The 23,272-nt window shown below is 33.0% G+C and overlaps 1 protein-coding gene across 8 annotated transcripts in view; it reads left to right on the top strand.

Annotated features, from left to right (window-relative positions):
- tutl (immunoglobulin superfamily member turtle) overlaps window positions 1-23,008 on the top strand; it is a 128,570-nt gene extending 105,562 nt beyond the window's left edge. For 2 of the 8 annotated variants that reach the window (XM_089218634.1, XM_089218633.1), the window contains 14 exons: window positions 3,685-3,827; window positions 9,352-9,479; window positions 9,746-9,974; window positions 10,115-10,678; window positions 10,739-10,929; window positions 11,007-11,225; window positions 11,294-11,565; window positions 11,637-11,809; window positions 12,576-12,653; window positions 13,012-13,092; window positions 13,301-13,486; window positions 14,116-14,343; window positions 14,487-14,568; window positions 17,663-23,008. In XM_089218634.1, coding sequence (XP_089074760.1) covers window positions 3,734-3,827; window positions 9,352-9,479; window positions 9,746-9,974; window positions 10,115-10,678; window positions 10,739-10,929; window positions 11,007-11,225; window positions 11,294-11,565; window positions 11,637-11,809; window positions 12,576-12,653; window positions 13,012-13,092; window positions 13,301-13,486; window positions 14,116-14,343; window positions 14,487-14,568; window positions 17,663-18,998 — 3,861 coding nt within the window. In that variant the 5' untranslated portion in view covers window positions 3,685-3,733 and the 3' untranslated portion in view covers window positions 18,999-23,008. Of the gene's footprint in view, window positions 1-1,108; window positions 1,737-3,684; window positions 3,828-9,351; window positions 9,480-9,745; window positions 9,975-10,114; window positions 10,679-10,738; window positions 10,930-11,006; window positions 11,226-11,293; window positions 11,566-11,636; window positions 11,810-12,575; window positions 12,654-13,011; window positions 13,093-13,300; window positions 13,487-14,115; window positions 14,344-14,486; window positions 14,569-17,662 lie in introns of those variants that run through there. The other 6 variants (XM_089218636.1, XM_089218635.1, XM_089218637.1 and 3 more) reach the window with 6 other exon arrangements.
- Window positions 23,009-23,272: the final 264 nt, after the last annotated feature.

A 23,272-nucleotide genomic window follows, 5' to 3' on the forward strand; every position in this document is an offset into this window, starting at 1 on the left:
AACTATTTTAAATAGTACTATACATATAGACTTTCTAAATCTAATACCTATTAACGTTTGTATTCAATAAATAGTTGTTCTACAGCGTGCTGCAGTATCCATATGATTGTCTAAATATTTTTCTTAATGCCTGTAAAAATGGACTTGTTAATTTGTTTTAAAATCTACAATGTGCTTTTCGAGACAGTCTACAACAGTAAATTTATTTTTTTTATCAATATTCATAATATTATAAAAAGTAGTATGGAACTTATAACTAACGATGCTACTACAAACACCACTACTAATACTACTACTTCCACAACCACCACTACTACTACTATTACTGCTTTTTTTTTTTTTTTTATCTGAATTGTCGAACCGGGGGAGGACTGCTTATGCTTTGCTTTCCCGCCGGTCCGTCTTCGTTTATTTACAATTACTTGACAATGTTACTTAATAGATTTACAGCTAGTGTGGTATTTACATTATGATATAATAATTGATTATGATACAATTTTTGTTCTGATTTCGCCCTATGCCTGATCCCTTTGCCCCTGTTGGTCCTCTTTATCTATGATGCCCATGATCCGTGTTATGTGTTGCTCCACTGCGTGCCAATTTTCCCGGCTATATAGCATGATGTTGACTATAGTCTCTGTTTTTACTACCTCACCCACTACTATTACTACTACTACTACTCTTACTACTACTACTACTACTACTACTACTTTTTTTTTTTTTATCTTGGTATCGTCGAACCGGGGGAGTACTGCCTCTGCTCTGCATTCCCGCCGGTCCGCTATCATTTATTGGTATAAAAACTACTACTACTACTACTACTATTACTACTACTATTACTATTACTACATAGGTACTATTATTACTTACTACGCGACGACGACCCGGCGAGTCTCGGCGGCGGTGGCAGCGGCGTCGTTGTCGTCGTTAAGACTCGGGGGTATGGTGAAAGCTCGCGGGTGGTCGGGTCGGCGGCGTGGTTGTTTCTCGGACCCAGCCGGTTGGAATAGCCGGGAAAGCGCATGCGTCGATCCACGCCCTTGCTCCGGTCCAGCAGCCGGCAAATCCCCGCCGACGACGCTGCAGTCGCGCGCGCGTCGCCAGTGCTGCGCACTCTTTTGTAACGTACACACGCCGCGTACGACGCACACCGCCGAAGTGAAACGCCTTTTTAGCCGCGCGAGTTTTCGCACACGCCGTGTCCCTGCGATCACAGCTCAGTCGATACAATCAAGCGAATGCGGCAGGTTTCTTCTTGGATCTTAATTTTATTTCCTCCCGATGTATATTTCAAACACTTTATTGTCATATTATTATAAATAACGATATACCGATTACGTATTACCGTACTGATATTGACAACGATCATCACGAATAAACGCGAATCGAAAATATTATAACGCATTCGCTGACGAATCGAAAACAACGCCACATCGGCCGCTTGCACGCGGCTCCAAAAATCGTCGCCGCCCATGTTGTACCAGAGCGGTCGCCGCGACCAGGCGACGGCCCGCGACGTTTCGCCGGCGACGACGACAACGACGACGCCGCCGCCACCGCCGCACCCGGTCGTGCACATATGTTACAACCGCGACCGACCCGGAACCGACTTCCGCTCGTCGTCCCATCGTCATCACGTGAGTACTCGGTGACTCGGTAACCGCAGAAGCAATAACACACCGGCGATATTGCTCAAGCTGCATCGGCTTCTATTAGTACTCTATCTGTGTCTTGGGGTAAGCATGGCCAATGTCAAATTTCAATGAATTTGGGATGATATTTGACCAATATTATTAATATTCGATTTCCTATGTGTTTGTATTGAAATGACCAATATTTCTAATCCTGAAAATATACCCTTCTTGCACCAAGTCACAGATACCATATATTTACAAAATGACAAGTGGTCCAACCGTGCCAATTTTAACCGAAACCGAGTGATTCCGTCACGCTGCCGACACGACCCCAATAAGTCTTCAGTCATTGTTGGTATAAGCCTTAGACTGTACCAGGTCTATGCCACTTTAATAAAGTAACAACTAACCATTAACCAATATATGCATTAACACTGCACGCGTGTATATAAAACCCAGGGTTTTGAATTGAATTCACAATTTACAAAAATTTAAGTCAGCCACGAGAAACACATAATATTTAAATAATAACTAGGAATGTATTCGGTTTGAATTAACTTAATTTTACCAAAATTAATAGCTCATCGTAATATGACGAATTCACATATCGACAGTTTAGGGGAGCGAGGTGGGTAGTAAAATTACCAGTTTCGAAATAATTCCTCACGGCAATCGTATTGTGTAATATCTCCTATATAGCTGCACCTAATCGCCAATTATACCTGCAGATAGTAAAATTGGTATTCGACAAGCAGTATCGCAACTATTTTTGACCGGTGGACCGGTGGAAATTAATTAGGTGTGATTGTTTGAAAAAATGTATGACTAACAGATGTAAGTGCCGATCTAAAAATGTATTGTACTACTTGAGATGCCACAGTATTCAACCTGTACAAATAAATAATTTTATAATAAAATTAATTTAATTATAACAAAAATTATAAACTAGTAATTAATGTACCTAGTACCTATAATATACGAACACTGTAGTACGTAAGTAATATGTAATAATAATATAAATATGTTTTCATAATATATAGCAATAATAAAAATGTGTGTATCTAATATTCTAATCATTAATGTATTACATTATAATATATACTTTAATAGTAATTAATAGCATACCTAATTGGTAAAATATTTTGGACTTTTACTACTGTTGATTGCTTATCCTAAGATTTACAAATCTCGTCTGTAAAAGTCCGATCTACATAAATTATCCGGAGTTTGACCAAATAATTTTGTGTTTCTTTTAGGTTTTACAAACAGTAGTCAGCGAAGCCTAGGATTTTCCAGTAAATCCTATATTAGAGGCAAAGTGTATTGTCGAGTCAGGATAAGGTTTACAGAATAAACAAAATACTCGACCGATTTTTTCGATTTAAGGAAGGTTAGGATAATTAATTGAACTCGCTATTTTAAGTTGTCTTACCCGTTATTAATAATATTAAAATCTTAATCGTATAGGTATTCGTTTATTTCTGCTTGAAATTCGTTCACGTAAGAAAATTCGTTACTTTCCACCAATGATTAGGTTAGGTTAGGTTAGGTTAGGTGACCTAAACTTCCCATCTCGGCTAGTATTTGTATAAATATATATAATTATAAATTAATTTGGATGTCTGAGAAAAAAGTGTAGGTATGTCTAATAACGCTACTGCTGCTGTCCCCTACCGTTATCGTTTTAACATATAGGACACTCTCTAGCAGACTTCAACTCTCTGCATATAAAAGTACAAATATACGGTTCTAACTAGTCATCGAAATATTGTTGTACGTATCTATCGACCAGGATAATAATAATTATTGAGTAAAACACAATAATGAAATAATGTTCACACTTATTAGTTATTACACTATACAATATAATATATTATTAAAAAAATAGCTCTTGATATTAGTGTGGTAAAAATAATCGTCATATTATATACATATCTATTATATCGTATTATATTATTATTATTATTATTATTATTATTATTGTTTGTCGATAAATAAGATTATAAAAGTATACTGTATTTGACCATTTTCCTTTCTTTTCGTTTTGCAGATGACTATGGCGTCGTCAGAGGTCTAACAAGGAGTATGGGAAGAGAGGCATGGGCCTACGGCTGGACCAGAGACTATTTAGCAAAGTCACGGTAGTCTTCGCAGCTCTCGTTCTCTCGCTGTTCAACAGGGTCCTAGTCTCAAGTGAGTGGCAGAACTGAATTTGGGGGATTCAATTTTTTCGGATAAAATTTTAAACACGACAACATGCATAATAATATATATATATATATATATATATATATATATATATATATATATATAATATATATAAAACATATTATTTACTATTAAGCTACTTTATATTTACCACACGTGTCTTACATAAACGCATCTCCAGCGGTTCTCGTCCTATATGGCTATATGTGGAGATCACTATGAATTAATGATCATTCAGTGGTATACTTTATTACTATACATGATATCAAAGAAACTACAGTGAATAGAGTATATTATACAGTATTACAGTATACCATCGTCAATTTCGAGTACATAATCATATTAGAAACAATAATACATAGTAGATGCAGCAAATTCGACTTACAACGTTCTGTGTGCAGTAGATAATTGAGTAATATACCGCGCGTCGGACTTTCGCTTGTTTAAACCTATTTCGATTAAATCATTGTAACTCCGTATATGTACGATTATTTTGGAAATTTTACTGATAATGACTATGATTCGCAACGTTTGGTTCAAATGCCATTCACTATTATACGCGTTTGTCACCAAATTGTAATTATTTACGACAATATTATCAACAGGCATAGCAGAGGAGTTAAGTTCACAAAAAAAAAATATGTGTATACCGTATACCTAATATACTCATACAATATACTCGTATAATTACATTTTTAATCGAGATTGGGTAAATATCTAACTTTTGTTAAAAAATGTAATCAATAAGAAATATATATAAACCAGAGTTGTTTATGAAAATAACTCTTATAATACGATCGTACCTAAAAATTTGAACCATATTCAACCCACAGTACCTTATATAAACAAGTCTTAAATAACATATTAGACATTTTACACTACAATGTGTGCATGGAAAATATAACGTAGTTAGACCTTCATATGGCACGTATTTCGTGCACATTATTTAAGTTTTCACTAGTGTTATCTAAGCATTATTCATCTCGTTAATAAACTAAAAAATGAAAAATTCAATCGCTTCTACATTATTACATAAGACTCAGCTAAATCTATTTTATGCATATCTGTTAAAAATACCAATTTTGTAATCATTGACAATTGTATCGACACCTAGGTACTTAAAAATGCTTATTGATTTTTAGTATCAGTTTTTCGTGAAATAATTTATTTACTGTGAAAAATAATCCACCATATATATTTTAGTTAAGAAAATGTTATATAGCAGCTATATCAAGCTGTTTATTGAAAACCGATTTCATGTGACGCCGGATTATTTTAATTCTTTTTAATTTTAACTTTAAAATAGCAGTTCAATTATTTATAACATTTCAGAGGCCCTTTTAAATTACGTACGTGTATTATTATTAAATACATAAAAAAAATATCTGATCAAAAAACAGATAAAATATTATCCCTGTTATATTTAATATTTAAATTCTTATTTCAAATAACTTTATATTATGAATACAAAAACATATTAAAAATTTACTTTGGTAATAAAAATAAAAATGATGGTAGCTTAACGAAAAGATTTAGAAAATGTGAACCAAAAAAACAATTCAATAAACATAATTTTTGTCAGAAAATCTAGAAACCCATATCGTATACAAGATGTCTGTCAAAAAAAAAATAGTTAATAAATAAATAGAAAGACCCTCGTGACATGAGAAATATACTGGTGAACACCACCGTTGTCCATGTCGAAATTAAAAACACGTCACGATCAACAAACTGTATGTTCAGGACGTGATGGTTGATAATTATTTGGTCGTGAACCGGAGGTCCTGAGTAAATGTAATTTTTTTCGACCACTCAGAACATAATTCATTTCCTACATAATATATGATTGGTATTTTCCCTACCTTTATTTAATATGACATAAATTTATTTTCTAATTATATATTTGATATGAATATTGAGGAAGCCAAAAATAGTAGGAATACAGTTAAAAATAATTGAAATTGTGATTTTCTTTTTGTGTATATTTATAGCGTAATAATAATAATTGAAGTATTATTCTGACACTTTTTTCTTCACTTCAGTTTGTAAACATAATTATGATTATAAAATAATTTATTTAAAATTATCAGCAAAACGATAATATTATTGGTTGTAAATTTACTTTATTTTTCTTCTATTATTCAGTTTGTGTATATTAATTTTAAGTATAATTTCAAAATCATTTTTAAATCCAATTATTTTCCAGTTTTTTTTAAACCAAAATTCATAAACTCATAATACAATTTCGATTAGTGGTTGATCGGTAACGAGCACAGTACCGATATTCTGTAGTATGTCCATAGTTATTATTTTTAGTTAAAAGTGGAAAGAACAATATTATTAGTTTATTACCACTAAATAAATCAATAATTCAATTAAGTATTTGTAAATCAAACAAATATTTTTTTTTTAATAGTAGAACAATGATAGTCAATAAAATAAATTAATAACTAACTTTGATACACGTTCATAAAAATTGAAAACAAATTAATATTAAAGGTTTTGATAGTTTTATAAATAAAAAAGAAATTATCTGTCATTCAATTGTTCAGTATGTCATATTTTAATATGAAAATAATTATTTCTTATGATTTTGTTCATATAAAATATACTATGTATATATATACACTTTACCTAGCTCTAAAGTAATCATCTGTTTGTATACAATTTGACGTTAAGCAATATTATGTTAAAACATAAACTATCTAAATGCTTCATCAATATTTTACAAACAAAGTATGGCATTATTATTACATACAAAAATGTTGGTCATTATAAGTATATGTTTTAATAATAGTATTCACAATATTTTACATCCTATCTTGGATACTTAGATCCAAGGATCCTCATTTTCCATTATTTTATCTCCACGGGTTGAAGAGGAAGATGAGTAGTTTTTTTTTCATAAAACCTTTCAGTGAACAATGAAAACCCCTTTAACAAAAGCTGTTTCCCGTCAATGATATCATTCTCATGAGATTTTTTTTTTTGTTTTAAACGCGTTTTTATTTTTCACGCCTGAAACCATTAGTGAATCTATATTCTTTTCCCGAGGCTGGGTTTTAAAGGTTCGTCTTTTTAAATTTTAGATCATTTGTCTTATGAAATTACTTAAACATAAACAATTAGAGTATAATATAATATGTGATAAATTTGATAAGTTAACGTCAATTTTATATTTAATTTTTTATCTGGTTGTTAACTAAAATAAAAAAATAAAATATTGTGGTGTTATAACTATAACATGACAATAATATATAATTATGAATTTTGGATTACCAATCTAAGATATGATCTTTTAAAAGTTATTTCATATAAGTACAAAATGCATTACTTCGTTTGATACAATTTTTAAATATAAATATAAATATTAATTATTATTATATTCGTATTTTGTATCATATATTATTAAGTATAAACCTTAACCTTTGATTTATTTAAAATATTAAATCCGAAATTCGATAAAAACCCATATCTATATTAAGTTAGGATGACCTCATCCTTTCGATAGTAGAAGGTATACAAATTAAGTATTTTTAATTACCTAATTTATATTAATTTTTGAACTATTTTTTTAAAAAATTTAAAGGAAAATAATTCCTAATAGTAATACAAAAAATATATACATAAACTTTGAGTGCTGGTTTCATTTACGTATAATATTAAAATTGAATTACTCAATCGCATAAACGAATTTTAATTATAGTAAATTAATTAAAATAAAATGTAGTGCAAATAATTTCGTTACAAACAATCAAATTAAAAGGAAAATAAACTTTTATTACCACTTAACACTTAACAGCAGTAGGTAATAATATTTAATATTTCTTACCTCATACTTTAATTTCATAACAAAACAATTGTTTAAAAACGGGAATTTAACTTTCGTTAAATGTTAATAGTTTAACATTAAAAACAATTATATGGTTTCCAACAATATTCATATTAAGTATATATTTAATATTACATCCAATATATTGTGGTATTTAAAATTAAATTAAATTAAGTTAAATCCAAATGAAAAGATACCATTTTAAAATTTATGATTAGGGACATTTATAAATATTTAATTTTAAATGTGTCACTAAAAACAGATTGATAGCTTCTTAAAACTCTAGTAATGTAAAATATTTCTATATTGCAAGTATATATAGCTATTTAGCGAAATAATATTCTATTTTTTGGAACATAACTTGATAATTAACAAAATTAAATAAGATTTATTGATCTCTAGTAATAGTAATAGTATTTATTTAATTAGCATACATACTGATAGTGCGTAAATAGTGTAATATTAAAAATAAACTTATGGTTAATATGTTCAGCAATATATTATTTAATAAGCTACTACAAAGTCAAGCAAATCACTGATTTGACTTCATATTAAAAGTAAAAATCAAAATAATACATTTTAAATGTATATTATTGATTTTAACTTTTATATTTTATAGCAGTCATATTTTGTAGTCGAAACACAAACTTTGATTTTCAACGGTAGTTTCTTCAGTCGGTATTGATCCAACATTTGGCTGTCCCGTGGGCCGGGTGAATATTATAAGGCGTAGTACACAACTGTGATTTCTAAATTCTATTATACACAATAACAGCCATAACACTTCAATCAAATTAATTGGACTTTTCATAATTGTTAAATTTTACGAAGTCATTAAAATTTAACAATTATAAATACGTTGGTATTATCAAAACTAGTTGAATTTGTTTTCAATTATTATATTAAATCGTAAATTATTATACTTATTTCAAAGAACTCAATAAAATATAGGTACTTACGTTTATTACAACTTATTAATATTTCAACAGACGTTTAAGCGTTTATCTATCAAGGCGCCAAACTAAATTCACAGTGACGCAACATCACAAATCATAAACAATTTTAATTTCCTCTAAGAACGATGATAAAAATATAAAACTATAAATAACTCAAAATTATCATCGAATCACCTTTAGTAAACATTTTATAGATTTAATAATCTTAAAAGAATTGAAAAAATGAATAATCACAAATTACTTCAAACCGGCTATACATGCAATATATAGTTCTCAATTCTTCATCGCTATTATAGTTTTTGTTTTTATTTTTATTTTTACTCGGAGGAGCTCATCTTTAATCATTTGGGTCATGAAATGATCAAAAGGTTTTTTACTCTGATAAGCGCTGATAACTTGTTCACCTTTTGTAAAAAGCTTTTCTTTTAATTTTTTTCGAATAATATTTGGATCATAAAATATTACTCCTTGTCTTTTAGTTTTTGCTACTGCTACATAATATTATATATATTCTCTTTTTAAATATTTACAGTATTTTCTGCATGACAACAACTATAAAAATTGTAGAAAAAATTACATCAATTATGATAAATGACCAATATTTTATAAGGCAAAACAATAATAATATAATCTACTATTTAATAAAACTATATACCTATAATAAAATAAGGAAAATAATAATTTTTTACTAACAATTTATTTTAACTTACCGCTTATATAGCTACCGGGTCGACGTTCAACGATGCTGTACACATCACGGCCATCGTGGGCGAATCAGTCGTGTTCAACTGCCAAGTGGAGTTCCCAGCCGAACACCCTGTGCCTTACGTTTTACAGTGGGAGAAAAAAGTAAGCGAATATGTGTCATACAGTACAGAATTTATTTTGTAGAAAATATAATAGATACATTTAAAAATATATATTATTTATCTTCAATCGCATAACGTAATAGGCAGATGAATACTAATTATATTATACTATATTTATATTATATTTATATTTATATTATATTATACCTATTTTATTATGGATCGCCAGTTGGTTTGACTATAAGATAATATGAAGTATAAATGAGCACGTGATAAAAATATAACACACGTGGTCATATGTTTCAGGGTCTTGACATACCTATATTCATTTGGTATGACAACTATCCCACTCACAGCGGTTCGGGATATGAAGGCCGAGTGGCTAGAGTCTCTCAGGACTCTCCATACGGTCTCGCTTCGCTCAACTTGACCAATATACAAGAGTCGGACCAAGGTTGGTACGCCTGCAAAGTTGTGTTTCTCAACCGGTCACCAACCAATAAAAACGGCACGTGGTTTCATCTAGACGTCCACGGTTAGTAACTGCAGTCCATCATTTTAATTGATCATTCATATTAATTCTTGTCCTCACAATTAATAAGTCATTTCATATAGTATAAAAATAGTAATGATGGATTAATTAATCAAGAATTGTTTGCATTTTACTCTACTTAGCTCCTCCGAAATTTGTCACCATCCCCGGTGAAGTACAATACATAAATGTCGGAGATTCTATTATTCTAAACTGTCAGGCTGTGGGGACACCTACGCCCGAAATCGTGTGGTTCAAAGACGCCACAGACGTGCAGCCGACGACCACTGTGGGCATATTCAATGATGGCACTGAACTGAGGATATCTAACATCCGAACTGAGGACATCGGGGATTACACATGCATCGCCAGAAATGGCGAAGGACAAATAAGCCATACGGCTAGGGTTTTAATAGCAGGGGGAGCTGTAATCATGTCGCCTCCGACTAACCAGACAAAACTGGAAGGCGAGAAAGTCGAATTCACATGTGGTGCCAAGGCCATGCCAGGTAATGTCACTGTCCGATGGTCTCGTGACGGAGCTTTTGTGAAGTCGATTTCATCGCTGGAAACCAGAGTAACCATCAAAAAAGATGGTTCTATGGTTATAAACCCCGTCAGCGCTGATGACTCGGGCCAATATCTCTGTGAAGTCAGCAACGGCATTGGTGATCCACAATCCGCGTCTGCCTATTTGAACGTTGAATGTGAGTACAAACCGAATCGCAACTCAACAAAATATTGACTATTAATATGTTTATATTCAGATCCAGCCAAAGTTACATTCACGCCGACCGTACAGTATTTACCGTTCAGATTAGCTGGTGTTGTTCAATGTTACATTAAAGCCAACCCCCCTTTACAATACGTCACATGGACTAAAGACAAACGTTTGCTTGAGCCTTATCAACAAAAAGACATCGTTATTATGAACAACGGTTCTCTGTTATTTACCAGGGTAAATAATTTCAAAAACATAAAATTCGTGCCAAAAGCGTGCTAACTGAGTGCGTATTTTTGTTTTAAATTGTTTAGGTCAATCAAAACCACCAGGGCAGATACACTTGTACACCCTACAATGCACAGGGTACTCAAGGATCATCCGGGCAAATGGAAGTGTTGGTGAGAAAACCTCCAACATTTACAGTTGAACCAGAGAACATGTACCAGCGCAAAATCAGCGAATCGGTAGAGATGCATTGCGACGCACAAGAAGCTGAAGGCACGCAAAAGCCCAAGATTCAATGGCAAAGAGTAAGTTATTTAAAAATTATATTCAGATAATTGAACTAAGCAATATTATTTCGTGATTGATAAAACAGAGAGATGGGGCTCCGTTGCCTAAAGGTCGTCATAGCATACACGGTGGCAATATCACAATAGAAAACCTCAGAAAAACCGATTTCGGATATTATCACTGTGTTGCGAGTAACGAAGTGGCCACAATAGTTACAACCACTCATTTGGTCGTCGAAGGCACTCAACCGCATGCCCCTTATAACGTCTCAGCAAACGCTTCCGAGACGACCGTTACACTGCAGTGGCTACCAGGTTATAGCGGCGGTCCCGATTACAAACAGGACTATACGATTTGGTAAAATTCAACACGCTGCAGTTCGTCAAAAATAACCCAACTATAACAGATTTTAATAATTTTTCAATTAGGTACAAAGAACCAGGGATGGCCGACTGGTCTACAATACCTGTTACTCCATCGGGGAGCACCCAAGTCACTATAAACAGACTAACTCCGGACACGACATATGAGTTTCAAGTGGTAGGAAAGAACGCGTTGGGCGATGGAATGCTTAGCAAAGTTATTTCGATCAAGACACTGGGTGAGTAAATAAAATGTGAATCAGAACGTAGTTATAATAGGTAATACAGTATTTTTCTGTTCTTTTTTTTTTAATGAAAAAAAAATGATACTTGTGTTTTTTTTAAATAAAACGACTGACGGGGGTTGGCTACACAGTGTCAGTTGTATAAACAGGGCGCACTGTACATTTAGTCGCTTTAGACGCTTTTTGGAATATGGAAAATTAAATGTAATTTTATAATAAATATTTATTAATAATATATGAATGTGGCCATTAACGTCACACTCGATATAAACTAGGTATTTTTAATAATTTAAACACGACTGCGGTAGATCAAGGTCAGCTTCTTCTGCTAAAGTTATGCGTTGCTTCCTCTTTCGAGGATCAACGTGGCCTTGAACTTCCGTAGGATTTATGATTTAAACTACTTGTGCACCCAATTTGAAATGACTTACATTTTATTGTAGATATAACGTGTATTTTGTATAATATAATGATATATGTCGGACGCTTACAAATCAAATTCAAAATTTAACACCTGTGTAAAGTGACCACTAAATCGAACCTAAAACTATTTTAATATCAATATTAACTGCATACTTACCTCGTTTTGTGATTAATAATTTTACTTACTTCGTTGCTCAACCAGTCGCTATGTGCGCGACAGTGTCGAAGCTTTCCGTTTCTTATTGTAAGCGTCCGCGACATTTTGTTCTATAATTGCTCTTGTTGTATACCATAAGTTTGGTTTGTTGTGCTTATTCTATTCTCTGTTGGGTGGCAGCAGCCGTACCATTAACCGTGGCCAAAAAAACAAGTCCCGCGCCACCGGTCACCGAGTTAACTCCTCCCCCAAGCGACGGTAAGCACAAACAATATAATGTACATATTTTTCATTTAGTGTAATATACAAATAATATAATATATAAATATATATTTATAGATAATGCATGACAACTATTTACTTACTATTGTGATATTTTCGTACTGTACATAGCACATTTATTTACCGCATGATAGCGTTGGTGTCACAACTATACGTTTCGTTAAGATATTTTAATAACATTTTTTTTTTTTTTATCATCTTTAGAAAGTCCTTTATCGACATATTATTTATTTCAGGATTAATTATGATTTTGCCCATACAATTATAATTTCATTTTGTTTTGTTTTGTTTTGCATGTTTTTATTTTTATTTTATTTTATTCCACGTTTTGCAGACGTTGTCGACTATAGCGACCTCATTTTACCCACTGAATCTTCTGGTGCTACATTATACCCACCGGTATTCAGACCAAAAGGTATAAAAAAATCATCAGCTTAATTATTATTAATGTTTCTCTCCTTGCTCATCATCCATGTAACTTAGTTTTTATCATCGACTATTGATTTTATTGAGCAAAGAGCACATGCTTTAGTGTGACTGCGTCATTTGCCAGTTGTTTTCGTGTGTTGAATTATAATAATAATAATTATTATTATTATTCTTACTCAATTTTGCTTTTATAGGACCAAAACCTGGACCACCGAGAAATGTATCTATCGCCGAAGTCTACAATGGCTTCGTCATATCTTGGCAAGCTCCATTAGAAAGAGCTCATCTAGTCCGCTACTACGTCATCAACTATAAAACAGATGGGATTTGGAGAACTTTGAATAAAGCTCAAATTAGAGCAGAGGATACTCGTTATCTGGGTACACATATATTATAAATAATAGACACGTTTTAATAAGCATATAAATCATCATCATCATTTGGCTTCATGTAAGAATTTTCGCCACTACTGTCAATACTCTCTTTACCAATCCTTCCCAGTCTAAAATTTCAAATTTCTCTAAGTTTTGTCGTATGTCATCTATCCGTCTTTTATATGAAAAAAAATTCAATATTTAAATTTGGAATGCAACACAATATGATCGGAGTACCGGATAATTATTATGAATGGTATCGAAACGCGATCGCTGAGTTTCAGGGGGATAAAAAATATCAAAAATCTATAGATTACCGTTTTATAATTTTTATGAGCGATTATCAAACATTCCTTGTTTGGTTTTTTACACATTCGGGTTTTTATTAATTAATAATAAAATGGTCTTTATCCTTATAAACCGTTTATATTAAGCACACTAATATAAAAACAGAATCAAACGCAATACATACGCTATCTATACAGTAATATTAATTATTTTTATGACGTTTATGTTATGAATTACTCGTTCATTAGAATTTCTTTCAAAATGTGTTAAAAAAATAATATGAAAATGCCAATTTCTCCGAGGAATTTTGATAGCGAAAACAATTGAATTTTTTTTCTTTTTTTTAGTAAAAAGTCTAGTGGGAGGTCGTACCTATTATTTCCGAGTGGTCGCGTACTCTTTAAAAAGTTTCGAAAACAGCGAAGAAATCAAATTCCCCGTACCGGCCAGAGTGAAACACAAGGCCATCACTGCGGGTGTCGTTGGTGGGTTATTGTTCTTCATCGTCGCTATAATATTGTCCGTGTGCGCGGTAAAGATTTGCAACAAGAGAAAACGAAGAAAACACGAAAAAGGTAAGCTTAAAACAAAAGCAAATTGCATTTTGAAAAAAATAAAATAAACGATATTCGCGCGGATCACGCCTATCCGTTTCGAACGTCATCGACACACAAATATTTTGTTACCGACATGAACGTGGTGTTTTGTGTGATTTCAGCTTATAACATGGTCGCGTGTAGAATTACGGACGCCAGAAATGGCGGCCAAATACCGGGGACTAGTCAAGTGCCTTTAAAAAAGTGAGTTCCGTCGTATATACCAACTATATTATCTACATTAATATGTGATTTATACCTAAATAATTGTCTAGAAAAATGTTATAATTTGGGGCGTGTTTACTGGAATAAATTATAAGGAATTATGATAGGCATTTGATAATTATGATACCTATACGGATACTATTTTTTGTCTATATATAGGCTCGCGGACACTCGTACTTACCGAGACTATAGACTCGAATTGTCCTAGCCGATATCGAAATCCGTAAGCCAAGCATTTATTATATGTATAATATAATAATTATTAATTATATATATTATATATATATTTCAAACAAAAATAGTACCTACTTATTTATGGCTACAGGCTACAATGCGCTTCACTCGCAACCGCTTATTTCGTTTGCGATTTTCGACAAATCACGATATTATAACATTATAATAATGGTAATGAATAATGATAATTATAATAATCATAATGCACCGAACGTGTCACCACTCACCATATGCGGGACGTGTGTGGCATATATTATAATAATTATTCTTATTACGTACTTATAATTAATATTAAAAAAAATCAATTTAATATTGAATTGAATCCCATTAATACTCTTGGATTGTCGGAATAAATTGAGTCCATAAATGTTTTGAAATCGAAACTGATATTCATTAATATTATGAAAATTGTTTTTCACTCAACATGCATTCATGATTTCACACTATTAATCAATTTTGAGTTCACCAAGTATTTAGCACTATGAACATTTTTAACAAAATATACACCGTTGAGTAATATAACACTTATTGTCGAGCATTGCACGCCGACGCCGTGCGAGGTTCCAGCGACTCAATCCGTATAATATATTAAAATTTTAAAATGGACTCAATTCCAACAGGTAGTCTGGACTAAATTTAATGCCATCCAATACGACAACGAGCTATAATAACCGATTATCGTCTAAAATACGATTCGTGGGGTGGGGGAAAGAATTATAATATCGTATAACATAAGACATCACCTTACCTCATATACCACATTTAAAAATGGCTTAAAATTAATTTGATATTTCCTTCAGGTCGGGACATTTAACGCTATTATAATATAATATCTATATATATATATATATATAATTGGATGTGTATAATATTATATTATATTGCACGCGTCTCGACATAACACGAAAACAAATTACACGGTTTTATTCAGACTAAAAACGGGAAGAGCTTGCAAATAACGATTACACGCGCAAATAATCACAACACGAATTACGAAATAATGAATAATTTTTTTTTCAAATCACACTTGTCTTGATAATAATATAATATTATCATGTTAACAATATTAACACATGGGATATATTTATTTATTTATTTATATTTTGTTTATGTGCTTTCGTTCAGGATAACAGGTGAAGAGCTAGCAAGCTGTTGAGCCGCACAAATTCAAAATAATATTGGTACATCACAGTATGCGTGTGTTTGTTTGCTTGCACTTTATTAATCAATAGCATCATTATTCTTTTGTATTATTATTTGGTTTTTTTTTTTAAGTTTTAGATTATTCGTACTGTTTTAGATTGTATAAATATGTAGTGCTCATACTGCAAGTACATAGCTGTTTTATATTATTCAGAATAATATAGATATAGATGTAGATAAACATTGAACCTATATACATTTTCGATCAAAATAAATATTATGTTTTGCGCCCTAACTCTTCCTATAGACCATAATGCCTTAGGTGTTTTAAATTTTTTTCTGTGTACCTACGCCCCGACAACCAGAACCTGTAAACATTTTAAGCAATCATTTAACACTAAAAACTGATATTCAAATACAATTTGTATCGTTGTATAATACCGTCTCTTATTATACACACACGAATCAGTTTAGAGTTTACGTTTGTAATATTGTCCATCGATTAATTTACAGTTATCAGCCCTTTAAACTAATTAAATAATACATAAGAAGATACATAGATACCGACGTATCTTACAATATATATATATATGTGTGTGTGTGTCATATAATAAGATTTCAATTAGTATTTTATGTGAGGGTATGACACGTATTTGACCTAACCTAACCTTATTAGGTACTAAAATTCATTAACTGAAACGTGCCTGTGAAGTTGTAACAGATATCATTTAAATATATTATCCAACAATTTTGATGGTGTATTTTTTGACTTTGATGGAAAAAACAATTTTGATTTGAAAGAAAATTTAAAAAAATGTTCATTAAAAAAAAAAAAACGTTAAACATTTATCTGTGAACACCCCCCCCCCCCCCACTAATAGGCCCAAAAAAAACATGTGTTTCAGGTTGGTTGAAACTTATATTTTTGAAATTTGTTCCAACAAAATTTGACTCCTAATTTGATTTATTGTACACAAATCTATAATTAATACACATTGTTGGGTATAAGTACTTTTGTACAATATTTTTAGAAGTTTGGCTTTGACATGAATTTTTAGATTTTTCCATTTTATAGATAAATACTTAAGTTTTTTCAACGAAAGTTCAATAAAATAAATTTTCTCCCAACAATATAAAATTACGAAATACTAACAAGTTTGATGGGCATGCTTAATTGTGCACAACTAAATTCACAAACATAACTCAAATATATATTATGAAATAGAACCTTGAATTTGATTAGGTAATAATAAAATATATCGTTGTAGTTGTCGATTTTCAACACTCGTCATGTGTTTTTAACAAGACATAGGTAAAGCGGTTCTTTTAATTTTTTTTTTTCTAAACCAATAGATTAGGAACAATAGTAAAATAGATTGACGTTTTGAAATTTAAAATCAATCTTTGTGTTTGCACCTTTTATCCGTTTGTAATATGTCAACACCGTAGAATAAGCATGTTTTTTTTTTCTTGCATAATATTAATAATTATCAACACGCGTAGGTTGTATTATAACATTGTAAAACGTTGCATACTTTGAAATGCATTTTGAGTGTACATATTATGACTATCATGTTTATCGGCTTCGTACTTCACGACTAAAATATATGCCATTATTGTTAGTACAGTACTACACCATATAATAAACGATATACTTAAAAGGAGAAACACTAAAAGCCATCGTTTGTATTTCTAGATCTAGATCAACCCGAATATCAAGTCTGAGCAGCGGATGCAACGTCGTTCTAAACATGGTGGCGCGGCCGTCCCGTTCGAGTTCGTTCCTAGACCGCGATGGCCAAGACTGCGTGGACGGTCTGCCGAGAGGCCAACGTCCGCGCCGACGTCTCGGCCGCATCTCCCGGTCCGCCGACGGCCGATTCGTGCTGACCGGCGACTCTGGGCCGTCCAGCCGACGGGGCAGTGTGTGTTCGTCGTCGTGTAGCAGTGACGACGGAGGGTTCCTGTCCCATCCAAGTTTCTCCAACAGGACGTGGAGCCGACAACCGCTACTGACAGTTAGTGGTAGCAGTAGTGGCGGTGGGCCAAGGTGGACAGAGGAAACAGTCATCGACGATCGCCGCCGGCCAATCGTGGACGTGGCTACTGTGTGCGACCCGCAGACGACGTATGGTTTCGACAGTTCAGCCGCGCCCGCGGGTCACAGTGCCGCCGACGACCGTACGACGCTGCGGAGCGTACACGAGCGGTATAGCCAACAGCTGCCGTCGCTAAGAGCGATACACGAGGAGAACCACCGGACGCTGATGCGCCGGCTGCAGCCAGCCAGTCCAAGGTACCATCCGAACCCGGGCAGGTACCGGTCCAGGCACATGCGGTATGCTCGGAGCGCCCCGGAACTCACGTCTGACGGCACCGCCGCAGTCAATAACACCATCAGCGAACGGTCGCCCGAAAGTCGTTCCAGTTCTAGCGGATTCGGTTCCAAAAACACTACCTCTAGCATACAGCACCAAAACGCCAGTGGGACTAGCATGCTGGACAACTGGTGTGTTGGCCGGCCAGGTCCACTGCCACCGTACAAACACCCGCCACCACCACCACCACCACCACCACCACCTCCGCCACCACCCCACCCGTCGTCGCTGTTCTACGCTGACGGACGTTGGATGGACTTTGGTGCGCCCCATGTTCGGCTACCGTCGTCACCGCCGCTACCACCGCTGCTGTTCGGCAGCGCTGACAGTTGTGATAGCAGCACGGCCGCTAGCGACAAGCCACCACTGAGCGTCGACGAACAGTACGAGTTCGACCCGGTGTTCCCGCTGACGCCGACGCCCACCGAGCTGCTCCAGCAGACAGCGCTGTTCGGGCCGACCGTCGTGTGCACACCGTCCCCGTCACGGTCCCGGACGCCCACACAGCTCAAAAAGGCCAAATACGAGAGCGTAGAGGCACGACTACGGGCCATGAAAGAAGAGTTCCACGCGTACAAGCGCCGTCAGGCCCAGATGGCCGGCATGGTCAGGCATCAGCACCACTCGGCCGGTTATGTCGAGAGCGCGTGTTGAGGACGATCGCGAACCGCCATCACCCACCCCCTTGCCCCCCTTCACCGGCTAACAGCCAGTCACGAACGACGTTTCGCGCGCAAAAAAACCAAAAACAATGCTCAAAGACAAAAATCATATTAATCAATTTCGTGCGCGATCACAGAACAATGGTATTAATAACTTATATATATATTATTATGATTATTAATAATAATATTATGTGCATAGATTTTAACGTTACCGTAATTATTTGTTATTTAAAAAATAAAAAATAAATGTTTTAAACTCAGTGCGACGTAGGCACCTGTGTCGACTGTTGTTTGGTAGGCTGACCTGCGACGCGCGTCACGAGGTTTGATAATATTATTAATATTATATTATACTATTTAATTATTATTGTGTATTGATAATATTGCGTTTCATAAATATTAATTATTATAGTATTTCTAAAATTTAAAAATACATTATATTATATTTAAAAAAGAAAAAACTCGACTAAGTATTGGCATAGTAGCGTAGTCGGAGAGGCATAAATTATATATAATATGATTGAAATTTCATGTTAGGTTTTATTTTCATTTTGTTTAGTTTTTTATTTTCATTGTTTTAATATCCAGAACTGAGGATAACAAATTACATTCTCAACGTTTTCAGTTCATACAAAATTCACTTGCTCAAATTGTACGAGACTGTCCAGTCTGAGGATATATTTTAATTTAATGTTTTCATTTTCGTTTAAGATTTATGCCTCGTATCGAAACTGTTAAGGAATAACGTTATTAAAACTAAACCTTGTGATAATATATGTCATTACATAAACTCAACGAGATCTGTTCAATGTACTTAAATAATTCCTTCGACGTTATATTTAATGATTAGCATTGTGTTCGTAAATTTAGTTTCGGGCATCTCCTCCAATTGTTCTCCGCATTGTGTTTTTAATTGTATTGCATCCCTAAGTTCCTATTAAATTAAAATAAATAACATCCTAGCTAGAGCCTACCGAACGAGATTCTCGTAACATTTTCTTTTTAACAATCAAAAACATATTCCACGCAATATGTATAAATCATATAAAATAAAATGTTTACTTTTAGACATATTATATATTATTATGATAAAACGTCTCAGCAATAAATATAATAATTTAGATGATTTAAAGAAATAAAAATTTTAAAATAAATAAATAATAATAATAATTAATACTATCTAGTCTGAGAAATAATAATATTTTAGGTACTTAAGACAATTTTTATTGTTTTGTTATTAAAAACGAACAGTGTCAATTACCCGTTTTTACGTACTATATATATATATATAAATATTTACAAAACGAAGCTGTTTTCGATTGTGGTTTTCCTTCCCGTGAGTTGAAAAGTACCTACACACATTTTCGTGTAAACCGCGTAAGTCATCAGAGTGGTAGCACAATAAACTTTTCGATCGAACCGCTTTGACGTCGCCAATACTTCGAACCGCGACGACATAACAAGCTCATCACTCGTCATTCATCACTTGTCAGGTTCCTTCATACACTCGGACATTTTAATTGATACACACACGCGTAATACATGATACCCGACGTCCGCCACTTAATTTGTGTCTGAACGATATTGTATAATATAATAATATTTAAAGCGGTTGCGAGCGATAAGAGAAAAATACATTGAAATCCAATCCCTTCCGGTCTTGTATGTTATTGCATGGTATACGTAGACGTTCTCAGTGATTAAACGTTTCGGATGTCGAGAGTGCTTCTACAGTAGCCGGAAGGGCTCGAACGGCCATCCTAAATTTTATAAGATTTATTTTCATCCTCGGCGCCTGTATGACGTACGTAAATATACCAACCGGAATCGTCTTGACAGAAAATTTACCGAAAATCAAAGTGGCATGGGGTCCCCAATATTATTATTATTATAGTATTATGATGGGACGTAACTATAGTAAATCGGAATGGGTTTCATAAAATAAAATATACTAAATGGCGATCGCTTGACGAGAGACTGGCAAGGATATACGTGCGTGAACCGGTAGCAAATCGACATTTCCGATTTTTCGGATATTATAATATTTCATTATAACATCGCAATAGAAATATATATTTATAAATAGGTAGTGTTCCTATACTCCGCGGTGTTTCAACTGCGACGGGAAAACGGGAAAAAAAATACTCGAGACATCTTTTTAAATGTAATAATAATAATAATAATAATAATGATAATAATAATATAGTAGTAGCAATAGAAGAATAAAACTGATAACGTAATACAACGCTGCAGTGATCCAGAGTGGTGAGCCGGATCAGGGGGTTACACTCGTGGTCCACACTCCAGAACCTCTCCCACCTCATGGCACTGAATTAAATTTTTATTTTTATTTCACCCACCTTAATATGTTACGACTTCCTCAATATTTATCCATCGATATTATTCTCGTCATGTCCGCATATTTTCTTGATTAGACACCCCAACCGTCACACAAAAACAAAATAATATTATGCGCCACTAAAATAATCTGAAATCGGTTTCGCTTTTTGCATCGATTTTAACATGTCCATAAAAGTCACTCTATCCACATATAGGAGTCGACTCTATACGTACACATATACGAGAAAAATTAATTAAAACAAGATTGATATTGCGCACGATTTCCGTCTGCGACGATCCGACCGTTGATGATATATTATTATTATACATAGTATGTTATATTGTTTTTTTGTTTTTAATAATTGAATGAATTATTATTATTATTATTATTATTATACTCGTGAAAACAAACGCTTTAAACGATTTTTAGTCATAATAATAATATAATGTGATATACGCATACGCATATGCTATGGCTTGTAAGAAAATAATTGTAATATTATGGTAACCTGAGCGGATAAGATGACATACCAGGACGATGATTTCGAACACGCGTCCCTCACCGCTGATACGATTGTACGATTATACGATAGAACATAAAATATCACGTTTACGTATAATATGTTTGTATGAATATTATATAATGCGTTTGTTTGTTCGTTTCTTTCTTTCATACTTTGTTTTTCAAGCGATCGCCTAGCGCGATTTTTTAATAATCACATTACGTTATTATTATTATTATTATTGTGTATTTACTATTTACTAATAATATTCTCATACGACTCGTTATTTAAACATTATGTTGTTCAATTTATATAATATTATAAATGTATGTATGTATGATATTATTACGATGTAATGTAAAACAAAAATGATAAACGAGATCAAACATCCAACTTTAGATTATTTTTTTTAAGTCTTGGGAGAAGTTTTAGAGGTTATATTATTATTGTGTAAAATGGTAGATTTTTTATTTATCTATAAATTTTTTTGTTTTTTTTTTTTTAATAATATATAAAAAATATATTTATGTATAAATTATCTTACATTGTTATGTTACTATATATTATATATATATATATATATGTGTGTGTATATTTTATACATACCTATATGTTATATTATAGAACTTTAGCCACACTTCCTATAATAATATTATATATTACCTACGACGCCGATAAAAACTCGGCGACATCCATTATATTTTATAATATTATTTCATTTTCGTATTATCGTTGATTATAAATTCTCGTGTTTAGTAATCAATGATATTATTTTTCTTTTGTAATGCGCGTTTGTTATTAATTATTATTATTAATATTATTCAAAGACGGTACATTTGTTTTTACGCCCATTTATCTCTGCCATAAAAATGATTATTTTTAGTTCGTAAGATCGACGATCTCATTTTATGTTGAAGCCATTTTGTTTTATTAATACATTTTGATTTTTTCACCCTTTCGGGCAAGTTGAAACTTTAAACTACTTGATTACAAAAAATTATACTCCTATATGAAAAACGAAAAAAAATATATTGTATTCTAAAAAAAGTTATATTTGTAGATTCTTAATTAATGGTAATTATATTTGTAAATATAGTAATTTATATTAGAATTAAGTATTATTTAAATGAATAAAAAATAAAATTCAAAGAAATTATTGGATGGTGTTTACTTTTTTCCTGTGTGTAATATAATCATAATAATGTCATATATTATGTTTCTAAATATGATATGGAGTATTATTTGAGTTAGATCCTCCAACATTGTTTTCCTTCCGTCACATAAAACAAATATCGCCTGATTAACTGAATCAATTACCATTTCTGGTGAATCTTCGTCAAGGACACAACACATTTCATAATAATGAATCGCCATCATTGCAGTGCAACGATTGTGCATGTGTATTCTACTTCGCACCTTT

This window comes from Diuraphis noxia, unplaced genomic scaffold, assembly GCF_037042655.1.
Source record: "Diuraphis noxia isolate RWA-SAM2 unplaced genomic scaffold, SU_Dnox_SAM2 contig0002, whole genome shotgun sequence".
In the NCBI taxonomy this organism is placed as follows: Eukaryota; Metazoa; Arthropoda; class Insecta; order Hemiptera; family Aphididae; genus Diuraphis; species Diuraphis noxia.